The sequence below is a fragment of the Ursus maritimus genome, unplaced genomic scaffold (assembly GCF_017311325.1).
Source record: "Ursus maritimus isolate PB19 unplaced genomic scaffold, ASM1731132v1 scaffold_16, whole genome shotgun sequence".
Lineage (NCBI taxonomy): Eukaryota > Metazoa > Chordata > Mammalia > Carnivora > Ursidae > Ursus > Ursus maritimus.
In genome coordinates this window covers 56,563,005-56,575,967 of record NW_024424008.1, presented here as the reverse complement: position 1 = coordinate 56,575,967, position 12,963 = coordinate 56,563,005, and the positions used below count along the sequence as shown (strand labels likewise).

General features: G+C 38.2%; 1 protein-coding gene across 3 annotated transcripts in view; it reads left to right on the top strand.

Moving 5' to 3' along the window:
* Nucleotides 1-12,963, top strand: part of ZC3H12C (zinc finger CCCH-type containing 12C) — a 78,733-nt gene that overhangs the window by 29,487 nt on the left and 36,283 nt on the right. For 2 of the 3 annotated variants that reach the window (XM_008690109.2, XM_040631248.1), the window contains exon 2: nucleotides 7,884-8,635. In XM_008690109.2, coding sequence (XP_008688331.1) covers nucleotides 7,884-8,635 — 752 coding nt within the window. Of the gene's footprint in view, nucleotides 1-4,906; nucleotides 5,058-7,883; nucleotides 8,636-12,963 lie in introns of those variants that run through there. The other variant, XM_040631250.1, reaches the window with a different exon arrangement.

The window sequence follows — 12,963 nt, the reverse complement described above, 5'->3', positions numbered from 1 at the left end:
TCCTGCTGAGTCCTGGGGTAGTTTTCTTTCCTTTGTGTTCACCCACCGGTGCCAGGAATTAGTGAGAAGATTCCTCCTCCTCCTCCTCCCGAATTAAAGCTATAAAGTAGTAACTATAGTAGCAAGGGATAAAGAGGAGAAAGAAAACCCAGGGCAGAAGAGAAGACTTGCTACTCATACTAAAGAGTTTACTTTTTATACACAAAAAAGTTTTAATATGAATGCATAAATATTGACTTTACTGTCTCTCTTGTCAGTGAGTAGCTTAAGTTTTATTAGGTTTTAGTCGTTGTAATCACTTTGCATTGATGTATATTTTTTATTTTTCTCTTACTAAATCAAACTCAGTTTTGCCAAAAGAAGTACATTTACTCACCATCTTACTGGCCTTGATTTATATTTCTTACTCCTTTTACTCATGAAATTTCAAAAAGAAATACCATCACGCCACTTAAAAGAAATTTTTACTTTCTTCATTTCTGTGTTCATATGCTTACCTAAGACCTAAAATTTGAATTCTGGGAAATTCACCTTATAATTTGCAATGAACTGTAATATTAGAGATGCTTTATCTTTAATGGGCTTCTGAAATCATACCATAGGCTTACCCAATGCAGAAACATTCCTGCACCCCTTGGCAGAAAAAAAACCAGTTTTGCTTTAGAAATTAGTGTGACACGCAGACCTAATAATAATAATAACATTCGGTTAAAAAATATTTTCACAGGTTTTGAAATTTTCTAACATTTTGAGAATGATATACTTTTATAAAATATTAAGCTCTTCTGAGGAAAAATAGAGACAAATGGTGATCTAAAGCATACTTCGAATTTTTATTTTATTTCTGGTATTTTTTTTTTAGGCTTTTAATACTCATAAGAATGTTTTCTTCAGTGAGATAACTGAAAAATTTCAATTATGTAGTGTAAGCTTTCTTCCTCTTGTGTTGTAAACGGAGAAATTCTCATTTACACTGGAGTGGGCACAGTTAAGCCGCAGCCAGCCAGGAGCCCAACAGATACTTCTGTTCCCTAAATATTCACAAGTGACCCTAGTCGTGTAGCCTCGGTATTTGTATATGTGTAAAGAGAGATTGATTGAGATGCTTTGGGGTGCTTGGAAAAGCCTCGGCCCTGGGTAATTGACCCTGTATCAGAAAGTTGTAAAAATAGCTCTTGCTTTCGCCCTTCTCAATTGCACTGGAATGAAAAGTGGACTCGTGCTCCTGTGGGCGGGTGGGGGGCGCTCTTTCACCAAAGTAGGTAGTAGGACAGCTGTAGAGATCTTTTTCCTTTTCATTGAGCAGGGAGATACTTACAACACCTGATGGTGTTTAAATTTTGATTGGACTTTTGTACTAATCAGAGGCCACTCGAGAGGGGACCTCAAAGGCAAGTAGTCCTTAGCATTATAAACACTGCAGTCTGGAACTTCGGAAATAAATCGGGGGTAACAACCTTCCTTCCCGAGGGGGCCGATTTTTGTATATTCTTCAAAAAATATCACCTTACTTCTTCTTCATAAGGTTAACTTGTCCCTGAGCTGAAATTTGAGTATTACATCTGAACAAATTTTATGAAAAATCAGATGCTTTTAACAGGTATAATATGTTGTATATTAGAACATAATGAAAGCTTTTACTTAACAACACGAGCAACTAGAATCCATAATAAAAATTTTACCTTGCTATTGGACATACATAAGGTGGGCTGTGCTGGTGGGTTAGGTTGGAGTTAAATAGTTTTGTCTAAAGGTACAGTTTAGAGGACACATTTGGCGCACAGTTGGACCTCACTTGTTTTATCTTCCTACCTATGCTTTTAGTTGGCGCACAGTTGGACCTCACTTGTTTTATCTTCCTACCTATGCTTTTAGTGAACTTTCTAAAATTCTGTTTGTAAGCTCTTAAACCTTTCTCTTTTGCAATCTTACTTTCATTATCTTTTTTTTTTTTCATTTTACTGCCTTGCAACACATTAACCAATATCTAAAAATATTTTGGATTTCCTGGTGTTTCCAGGGAAATAGTTTACTATAGCCTTCTGTCCCATTTCACTACTGACTCATTTATGAAAGAAAAGGAATTACTGCAGTAGCGAATTGCTACTTTGACACACCTCATGTTCTTTATTTCTCAAAACCCAAAAGCTAATAGACTGGGAGGATAACCTCAATTTTTTGGAAACATGCAACTTTTACGACTTGAAAATATAATTGGTTTCTTTGTTCCACGCATGAAAAACAAGGAGGAAAAGCCGAAGGCTGCCCGGGCCAGGTGTTTCTTGTTGGCAGCCTGCTGCCTAATGACCGGGCTCCCAAAGAGCAGCTGCCTACGAGTCGGCTTTGTCTGGCCCATTGTTGGAGCACACCCCTTGTTAATACACATGCTGCCCGGGGCAGACCCTGAGAATGACATCAACTTGCTTATCTTAGAAACCTGTGAACCTGACCCAGGGTGCTGAGGTTGGCTCGCATCTGCCTGGCCAACTAATTGTGAGCTCTCGGGCCCGGGATTGGCTGTGACTCCACTCAGTAATAGGTTAAGCAAAGACACTGCCGTTCCATCTGCTCAGCCATTCATTGTTCTTCTCGCCTGCCTGCAAGTCTGCAGCTAAAACTGTGCTAAGGAGCTGCTGCTGGAGCTGCTGCAGAAACCAGTGTCTTTGTATTTTCCTGCTAACGTGAGTACCTGTGCTACTTCATGCCTTGCTAGTGAAACTTTGCTAAATATCGAGAGTATTAATTTGAACTCTGGAAAGGAGACACCTCCAATGGAAGGCTACAAATTATTACATGATGCCAAAATACAAGAAAATTCTCTCTGTAGACTTATGTCTGGAGTCACGTAAATAATTACAGGCTCATGAACATTTGGGAGGCGTTCGGCAGGGCGTGTGATCATTCGGTACTTAGGGATGAGTTCTAACACGTTCTGATGCTTTGATAAACAAGGACTTTGGGTTTTATCTTGTCACATTCTTGTGTTTCTTCAAGTGTCACTGTCAGACTTAGGCACTGTAAACGGGTAGTAAGACTTGATAGATTTTTCCATTGTCTTAAAGATCTAGCTTGGGGGAGATGGATTGATACACAGGTAGGTGTCTCAGACCGCTTGTGGTAAATATGATGAAGCTTTCACCTGCTTTGTCAGCAGTTTCGATAGTAACGTATAGTTTCTGATTTCTCCCACCTTTTTTTGTTCTGTTTATCCCTGCATTAGTTTCAAATATTAGACTGAAGGTGTCATTCCATTGAAAGAATTGCTTTCAGGAGTTCCGTAACGGGGAAAGGAGGAGGAGACAAAGACTTTCATCTATCAGTTGGGAGGGAAAGAGGTTTTCATTTCTACCACAGGCCCTATTGTGTGAACATATGCATGAGTCTATTGAAAGTTTTCAGAAGATGGGCAGGCCACCAGTTGCTGGTCTCCTGCAGCTCCAGTAGGACATCTGTTGCCCCAGAGCACTAACCAATCCGCTCAAAGGGACATCCTTCCTTTGTTAGCCGGAGGGATGCAGACAACAGCGCTCACTGAAGTACAATGGTAATTAAATACACAGAGCGTACAGCAGTAGGTATTTATTACATATTCATTATTTTATTTTCATTGTTCTCATAGTATTACCATTCGGATAACAACCAGAACCCACTTTGTGGCATTGTAACTTTACATTGCAAACAAACCAATTGATAGAACAACTTTGTGGTCTAATATTCCTAATTAATATGAGGCTCTTTAGAAATAAAAAAAAATTTTTTTCCACTGGATTTGTGGTGAAGGATTATCCAAGTCCTCTAATAAGAACTTTCAGAGATCTCACCGAATGGGGGAATTTGTGTATCTACAACAGATTCCTAGTAAATAACCATATCATAAGCCTGCCTCCAGCTAATACAAAGTTTCTTTTTGACAAAATAATTAGTTACACTTCATCATCTACAAAATTAGCATGAAAATTTGGGTCTTCTTCAACAAATATTATTTGATTTTTAACTTATTAGGCCTTTAGCAAGAAAAGTTATTTCAGTTTACAGTATCTGAAGGGAATCTTTAGCTTTCTAAGTGTAGAAATCTGTGTTCAGACCATTATATTTTTGCCCAGTGCTTTCTGTGTTCATGAACATAGTGTGTAAAGGCCAATTACAATAGATTCCTGATAAAAAGCTTAAAAGTTAAGCCTTATTTTTTTCAGTTTGATAACTTAGGGGAGTATAAACACCTATTTTATGTGTGAAATTTTGTCTATGCTGCTGCTTCATGAAATGAGGAAAATTATCCTTATTAATAGTTGATTAATTTAAAGATGACTTAAATACATTTGCATTTGGGTAAATGCAAAACTTCAAAGTCTAATAAATGATTTAGAAATAAAGGAGAAAAGTATCTTCCACTTACCTGTAATAACAAGTTTGGTGATGTTACTGGGGTCTTTGTGATCTTTTTCAACAGGATATTGATCATTTTTAAGCACTGAACACAAATGAAGATTCTCTAGAATTCTTTGTCCTAAGATTTCTTATAATTCCTTGTAAGTTTTACACATGACAGTGCTTTAACAAGTACTGCAGCCTATGAAAATATTTTTTTCCGCTTTTAAATCTTAAGACTAGCGTTTAATTTTTTATTGAGTGATTTTAAGATATTGTGAAAAAAATTTAAGTGTCTTGTTAAGTCAGGGCAATCTTTTACTAATTTCAAGTGGGTAAGGAAGCACTTCAGATTAAAGTTTTAAAAAACCAAATGTTTCCCATTTGGTCACTACAAGTAAGGTTATTTCAGATTCGGATTATGTAATGGAGAAGATCTGGGCCTGGTGACTGAACTCCTTTGCCTGTGTTTGGACTATTTCATATGTAGTCTGTTGATCTACAGGAACTAAAAATAATTATTTAGCTGCTTGTCGAGGACGAGATGACATTGGATAACTGTCTCTCAAGTAACCAGTGAACTATGGAACATGAAGAGAGGCCTGTCAGTGTGGGGAAAAGTTCAACCAGAGTATCTTAAAAGAAAAAAATATTGTGCCTAACCAAATTCGACGTTAATTTTTTTAAAGGTAGGGTAGATCAGTATTAAAAATCATGTTAGCCCAATTATTGTAAACTTTTTACTTACATAGTATCTATAATTAGATGAATTGTAAATTACAAGTTAAAGGTGTGTGGTATTCACTAAATACATTCGTGTATACAAATGAGTTTTCTCTGATTTAATATTATAAAAAGCAGATTGTTGATAATATCATTTTTCCTCCCTATTTTATCATTATAGCCATATGATAAAATTAGTAGAGCAGATGTACGTGGTATCATGAACACTTTTTTTATATTAGACTGAAGTGATACAGAAAGATTGCGATACTTGCTTAGGGTGGGTGATTTTTAGTTTAAAAACTTTATAGTATTTGGTTTTGTTTCTTTGAAAACTGTGAAAATTAAGAATAATTTCACTTATTCTTTAAACGTAACATTTCATTTCCATGTTCCCCAGTGGCTGTGTTTTTCATAAAGTATTCATCTTGTTTGAAACAGTCCAAAAGAAAAACACTTGAGCTCAATATTAAAATAATATTTCCTAGTTCAAGTCAGGGATTTGGTCAGTGAGTCATTATCTTGAAGAATTATCTCACAACAGCACTTATGCAAAACCCAAACTTTTCAGGGGAGATCAGAAATGTTGCCCATTAAATACACTTCCTGCAGTCAGAGCAGATTGTGGGGTTTACAGAACAATGATGTCGGAGCTTCCAGATTGGTTTGGCAGCTGCATTGTTCTCGGAGGGTAAACCAGACGCACTTAAGTCCCAGTCTCTTTTATAGGCTTTTGTTCATACCAAATTATTCTTTCACTGTGCTAGCATTCATGATGGCGTGTTAAAAGAGTGCAGCTTAGCAACCAGCTTCTTGTTGCCAGGCAGCCCAGCTTCCAATAGGTTTTCCTTGTTCAAGATACTTTTGGTGGGAGCTCTGCGAAGGCCACAGTGCAGATTTTTCTTTTAACTGTATCCCTTCATTAGGATTCTGTTGTGATTTGTTACTTGCATTATGGTGTCAGTATATTACAGTAGTTAATAAATCACGGACTGTAAAGATTTGCTTTCAAAATCCCTTCCTTTAATTCTAAATAATTGGGTTCATGCATATCCATATTAATAGAAAAAAAATTGAAATGGATACAGCTCCGTAATGGAGCAGATGTATACTCCTAAGGGGTATTTCTTTTTATCAGTTGTGCAGTCCGGAGCCAGGAGAGCTTGATGTTTCTTTAAAACTAATAAATGCTATATGAAGAGAACAATGTTATCTGTCTTCTCAAGGGATAAAACCTGAAGAAACTCCTGTAGAATGTGCAGGAGTTCTGCACTGACGAAATTTTAAATGAGGTGTTATCAAGCTAAAGATCCCATGTTCTGTTCTCTAGTATTTACCATACTTAATATAATTTATTTCATTATGTAGAAATACTCCACTCTCTAATAAGTTCACCAAGGAGGCATTCAAATGTGTGACTTCTTAGAAAAACACTTAGCATTTTCTTTTAACATCTATATAATACCTCTTTTCTAGTGTAAATAAGATGTTGAAGAGCTTTAGAATAAAATGTTTTTGCAATTTTCTTTTTTAGATTATTTAAATAGGTGTTTTATGACAGTCTCAAATTCCCCTACCACTGCCTGACTGATGTTATCCCTGGATAGAACACTGCAGTTGCCTCAATAAATAAACTGATGCGAATATAGTCCTTACACTGAAGCACGAGGGCACATAATTTTATTTTGCTAACCTGTTCCTAGTAGAGGAATAACAACGATTCCCAATAGACTATAAGGAAAATTAGCAAAACAGCAAAAGTGTTTTAAACAGTAAAAGCATTCCTGCGGGGCGGGGGGGGGGGAGGTGAAGTAGGAGAAAAGATGACTTTTTAACCAAATGCAGATAATGGGTAACTAATTATCTGATCTAATACAGAAATATTTTCTTATATCAAATTCAGGAGATTAAGATAACATTTATTCGATGTACTTCAGCTATTTGCTGTTAATTTTATGTGACTGTATCATTTTTCTGCTTTCTATAAATGTGCAGAGAATAGAAGAGCTTTTCCCCCCTGGAATGAAATAGATCGTAGTGTCCTTGACACTTAGTAAGGGTAACGTAACATTAAAATTTGTGTTCTGTTACTATGCTCTGTATCCACAAAATAAAGATTGTTAGGGCAAAACGATTCATCTCCTAAATGGAGTATAATTCACTCTGTGGTTATTTAGTTCTTTGTTGGCTGTTGTAGAACTGTGCTCCTTTAGAACTCCACCTAAATTATATCTGCAATGTCTTTAGATTGTTGTTAAGCTTGATCCAAATTAATGTCAATTTTTCAATTATAGTAAGTTAACGTTTTCCTTTCTTTGCATATGGCTTTTCCTTCAAAATAATCTTTACAAATGTTTATGAATTCTTTTAGAGAAAATGTATGTGACCTAGCACAGTTTATCTAGAACATGCTTTTTGGTAATACTGTAGGTGTCACTCTGGAAACATTGGCCTTTCTGACAGTGGAAAGCTCTCTTGCACGAAAGGCTGAGAAGCAGTGTGATAGAATGGGAACAGCATGGGTTTGGGAGTCACGCAAAACTGGGTTAAAAAAAAAAATCCAGTTCCACTAGTTATTTTCTTTATTGCCTTAGAGGGATTGCATGGCATTCGACTTCCTAACTTCTTCATCTGAAGAACAGGGCATGATACTGTCTGGGGCAAAGGTGTTAGGAAGGCTGAGAAGATGGAGAGAAACCGCAGAGTCAGATATTCAGTAGTTTGGTGATACTCTTTCACTTTCTTTATTGGAACAGGAATGAAATTCTAAATGTTTTATGTTTTTTCTCTAGGAATACGGGGTGCTTTGCATTCAGGAGTACAGAAAAAATAGCAAAGTGGAGTCAAGTACACATAACAGCTTCATGGGCTTGAAGGATCATCTGGGGCACGACCTAGGCCACCTTTATGTGGGGAGCACTGACCCACACGTAAGTACATCTGTACCTTGGTCAATGGTAGAGAAGCCAACAATGGATAAAGTCAATTCCGGAAAAGAAGAAAAAGAGGTGTCTGAAGAGAATACGAGCTCTGGCGACTCTGAAGAAAGCACACACTCTGATAATGAGTCGGAACAATTGAGAAGCGTTTCAGTAGAGCCATGCTTATTAACCAAGACTCACAGACAACTGTGTAGGTCTCCCTGCTTAGAGCCTCACATACTCAAACGCAGTGATATTTTGCAAGACTTTAAACCCGAGGAGTCCCAGACCACGTCCAAGGACGTGAAGAAGCCCCCCGACGTGGTGCGAGAATACCAAACCAAACTGGAGTTTGCACTGAAGTTAGGCTATTCGGAGGAGCAGGTGCAGCTCGTGCTCAATAAACTCGGTACCGACGCTTTAATCAATGACATCCTGGGAGAGCTCGTCAAGCTTGGAAATAAAAGCGAGGCTGAGCAAACAGTGAGTACGATCAGCAGCGTAACGCGGGACACGTCTTCCCTGGAGTCTCAGCGGTCCGACTCTCCGATGCAAGAGATCGTAGCGGACGACGGGGAGAATCTGAGACCAGTGGTCATCGATGGCAGCAACGTGGCAATGAGGTGAGTGGGGACATCTTCACTTGTTCTTACCGATCGATCTTGGGAAGGTCTTTCTAGTTTTGCGACCGTTTCTCTTCTAGTAGTTGGTAAAGTCAAGATGATTCTGCATCCCAGCATTGGCTCGTGTATTTGTAATTACGTCTCTTATAGTTTTCTTTCAATCTACTTCCAGAGCAGTTGGCCATTCTCACCCCATTTGTCCTTAAATAGACACGTACTTGCCCCAGATAAGTCTTTTTTCCCCTCATCTGGCTAAATTACTGTGGCATGAAAATTAGGGCATGTTCCTGGGTGGGTGGAACTGCTAGTTTTAAATGAAGAACTTGAGCATGATATTCAGCAATTTTGGAACCTAGTCAGATAAATAGGCTATTTCTATATGGAGTCAAATAACCGTAGGGGAAAACGCCAGTTCTTTTAGAAAATTATTTTTATTGATTTGGGAACCTATCAAAGTTATAGTTTCAAATTTCTTTTGTTTCACTTAAGAAATGTAAATTCAAAAATTATTCCTTAGGAACTGGGGATAAAAAAAAAAGCAAAACTTCTAATGAAATTCTTTTTACGAATTTTGATAACATTTTAAGTGCCTCTAAATTCAATTAGTATAAAGTTAATTACTCAGAATGTTCAGAACACTATGGGGGATCTAAAAATATGTAAAGGCATCAATTCTTTCAGAGAACTTAGAATTTCATGTATCATTTCTTAGAAAGTGATCTGAGGATACCTACCACAGGTAGCATCTGGGGAAGCATCTAGAGCCATGCTGTTCAATAGAGATACAATGTAGGCACAAACATCATTTTAAAGTTTCTGGTACCTACATTAAAAAGTTAAATAGGTGAAATTAATATGAATGACATTTTATTTAGGCTTATATAGCCAAAATATCATTTCAGTATATAATCGATAACGAGATAGTTTGATTATTCTTTTGATATTAAGTCTTAAAATTAGCTATCTTACACTTGTAGCACGGCTCAGGTCCGACAAGCTGTGCTTCCAGTGCCCGGCAGCCACCTGTAGCTAGGGGCTACCACTGGCCAGTGCGGTTCTAGAGACCTGCCAGCTCCACACAGACTTACCAAGTCCAGGTCAAGGGGAGCTCGTGCATCGCCTTCCCTGACAAGTAACCCCGCTAATAAGAATGTGTACTGGAGTTTGAGAGCCACTGGTTTTTAGCAGCTGCGAATAAGGACTGGTAATCCTCAAAATAACCTTTTCAGGTGGAAGCAGAATTATCTTTCTTTCATTGATAAGCACATGAGACTTTCAGGATATTGTTTACCCAAGCTAAAGCATAATTCAAACCCAAGTATATGTGACTTCAAAGTCTGTATAATTTTTATCAGATAATGAGAGATAGAAACAAGTTGAAAAGGTTCAACCCAGACCTTTTCAGGCCTTGAGTGACAAGCTAGAGAATTTAAACTTGACCCTAATCCAAAGGTAACTAAAGATTTTTGAGGAGTGGATGTAAGAGTAGAGTCGTGCCTTATACTGATAACCTGGCAGTGATGGTTGAAGTGGATTAGAGGAGGCGGGAGATCAGTCTGGATGCACGCAACCCTTTCTGGTGGAGTAAAGAGGGCCTTGAGCGTCCTAGAGGTAAGAAGCATATGTATGGCCTTGAGAAGTCTTTCAGGAAAATAACCTCTCTGTTGTTTAATCCTTCCCAAACTTAGTCACGGAATAATTTTTTTCCTTGTAATCCAGAACTAGTGAACAGTTACCTCAGCAGAGTGATAATTGATAAGGCCAAAACATCATGAAATCTCCAGGAGAGAGCATAATGAGGGAAAGTAACAGGATCTGGAGGAACACCTATGTCTGTAGCCGGAGATCAGAATCACCAGGGGGAGGCTTAAAAAATATACACCTTCCAGGTCTCTACTCTTGGAGAATCTGAATCAATGGGGCTATGATAGAGCCAAAATAATAATATATTTAAGTGCTAAGGTATTTCTGATGCATAGCCAGTGTCAAAATCATTCAGCATGGAATGTGGATGTTTACAGGTCAGGAGATAGAAGAAAGTGATGGTTCCGGGCAAGAGTAGTGTGAGAGACACGAGTGTTAGAAAAAAGTACAGTGCTAGAAAAACCAAGGACCTACAAATGCCATCAGGACTGGAAGAAGGGCGGGCTTTAAGGGGAGAATATCCTGTGGGTAGTACTGAAAAAAGATCAGAGGACAGGGCAGCCAGGAAGTCACTGTCTTCAGGAATGCCATATGGCATTAGAGATAGAAGCCCAGTTACAGGGATGTCAAGAAATGCAGGAATAGGGGCGCCTGGCCGGCTCAGTCAGAGGAGCGTGTGACTCTTGATCTCAGGGTTGTGAGTTCAAGCCTCACACGGGGCATGGAGCCTACTTAAAAATTGAAAGAAGAAAAAAAAAGAAAGACATAGAGCTAGACCCGTAGTCTAGAAAGTTGACGGAGGAAGGGAAAAAAGAGGAGGCAGAGGTGTTGGGGGAGGATTTTGTTTAGTTTGGGGTTTAAGAATGAGCCTGTATAAGCAGAGAGGACAGGGGGAGAGTGTCCACAGGAGAGGAAGACAGTAACAGCAGGGCAGTCGAACTTTGGAAGCTCAGTTCTGACGGGGGGGACAGGAAAGGCACCAGTGGAGTGAGTGGCATTGAGGTAAATGCACTTCCACACGGGCACAAACAGACGTTGGAGGGGAGAAAGGGTGTGGGATTTCCACAACGTGGAGCCCACAGAAATGATTTTCTAAGATGGATGTCCTTTCGATAAATGACGTCACAGTGGGACCAGCCTCACATCCACTCCCACGACTAACACCTTGTTCCCAATGAAGATTTCCATTGGAAATCATTGAAAATTTACGTCAGACTCTACACTGCTTACCGCACGTGGTAAAAATCATCCACAGGAAAACTGTGGTACAAAAATAGATGGCATCATGAAGGCCTGTGAACAGTCTATTCTTACGTAATTATGAAAACAAACGTCGGCCCCCACACTCCTGCGGCCCCACCCCGTTTCCCTTGCTGGAAAGCTGAGACAGCGCGGGGCCTGTTCTCACCATCATATATTTTAATCTGACACTTAAACTGAAGTGCCCCAGGCATTTCAGGACAGAACAGGTTGACAGGAAATTTTTATTATAGCAGCATTATACTGTCAGTCACAATAAAATGTTGTACCACGTCCATAACTCTGAAAGTGCCAGAACTCATGAAAATTCATAGTAAACTTTTATATTCTGCCATTTATAAGATCTACATAAAGTAAAAAAAAAAGTCATTTAAAAATACCTATCTACTTCAGATTCAAAATCTTAATTTAACAAAAAATGGAGAAAGATTTCACCCATTTCATGTCTCATAAAATATAACATGCTTTTACTTTTAAAATTAATTTCCTGCTAAAGTTAGACAAACCTATTATATAATAAATTTGTACACATCATGTTAAAATAACAAGTAAATATGGGGGCGAGTTAAGAATAGAATACTATTTTATTTTCTTTCAGACCTCTCAGACAGAAGTAGACCATATATAAGATGAATATATTTTTAGTTTCATTTAAATGCCAGCTATAGAATTGATAGAAAATGATTCTTTAGATAGAAATTAAAGTAGGAAAGCAAGGGCATTTTTATTAAAATTACCAAGGTAGATTTTTAAAATAAAAGAGTTCTCTATGTACCACCTTTGTGATTCTAAGTAAGTTGTTAAAACTTTCCAGCCTTCCTTTTCAGAATTATAAAAAGGGGAATTCTTATCTTACAGGCTTGTTATGAGAATTAAAGGTAATTAATACCAAGTGCCTGGCATGTCATAGGTGCTCAGTAAATTACAGTTATTGCATTAGAGCTAGATTTTATATTTCAATCCAGAATATAGTAACTAATGAATACTTTGTTATCCCAGGGTTTTTTTTTTTTTTTCAGTGTTTAATAAGCATAGCAATTTCGCGGTCTGTTTTATTTGTATGATTTATAGAAATATTTTAATTCTCGCTTCAAGTTTATATCATCAGTGATTTTCAGTGATGATTTCTCCAGTTTCATAAAGGAGACTTGGGCTCTTAGATCCGGGTGCCTTCAGAGTCCCTCAGGGAGAAGCCACAGAAGCAAAATAGACCCCAAAGGTCCCAGGACTGCAGGGATCCTCCTGCGGTCGCTTGGAGGGAGCAGGCTTCTACTCCCCATCAGTTCATGTGCTTTTTAAAATGTGCCACATTGATAGAAGTTCTGGGTAAGTTTGTTGAATAAGCGAGTCACCGATAATTGACAATGATCCAGAACTTAATCCAGCCTAATTTGTGATACCTATTTCGCTGCTAAGTGTGGAGG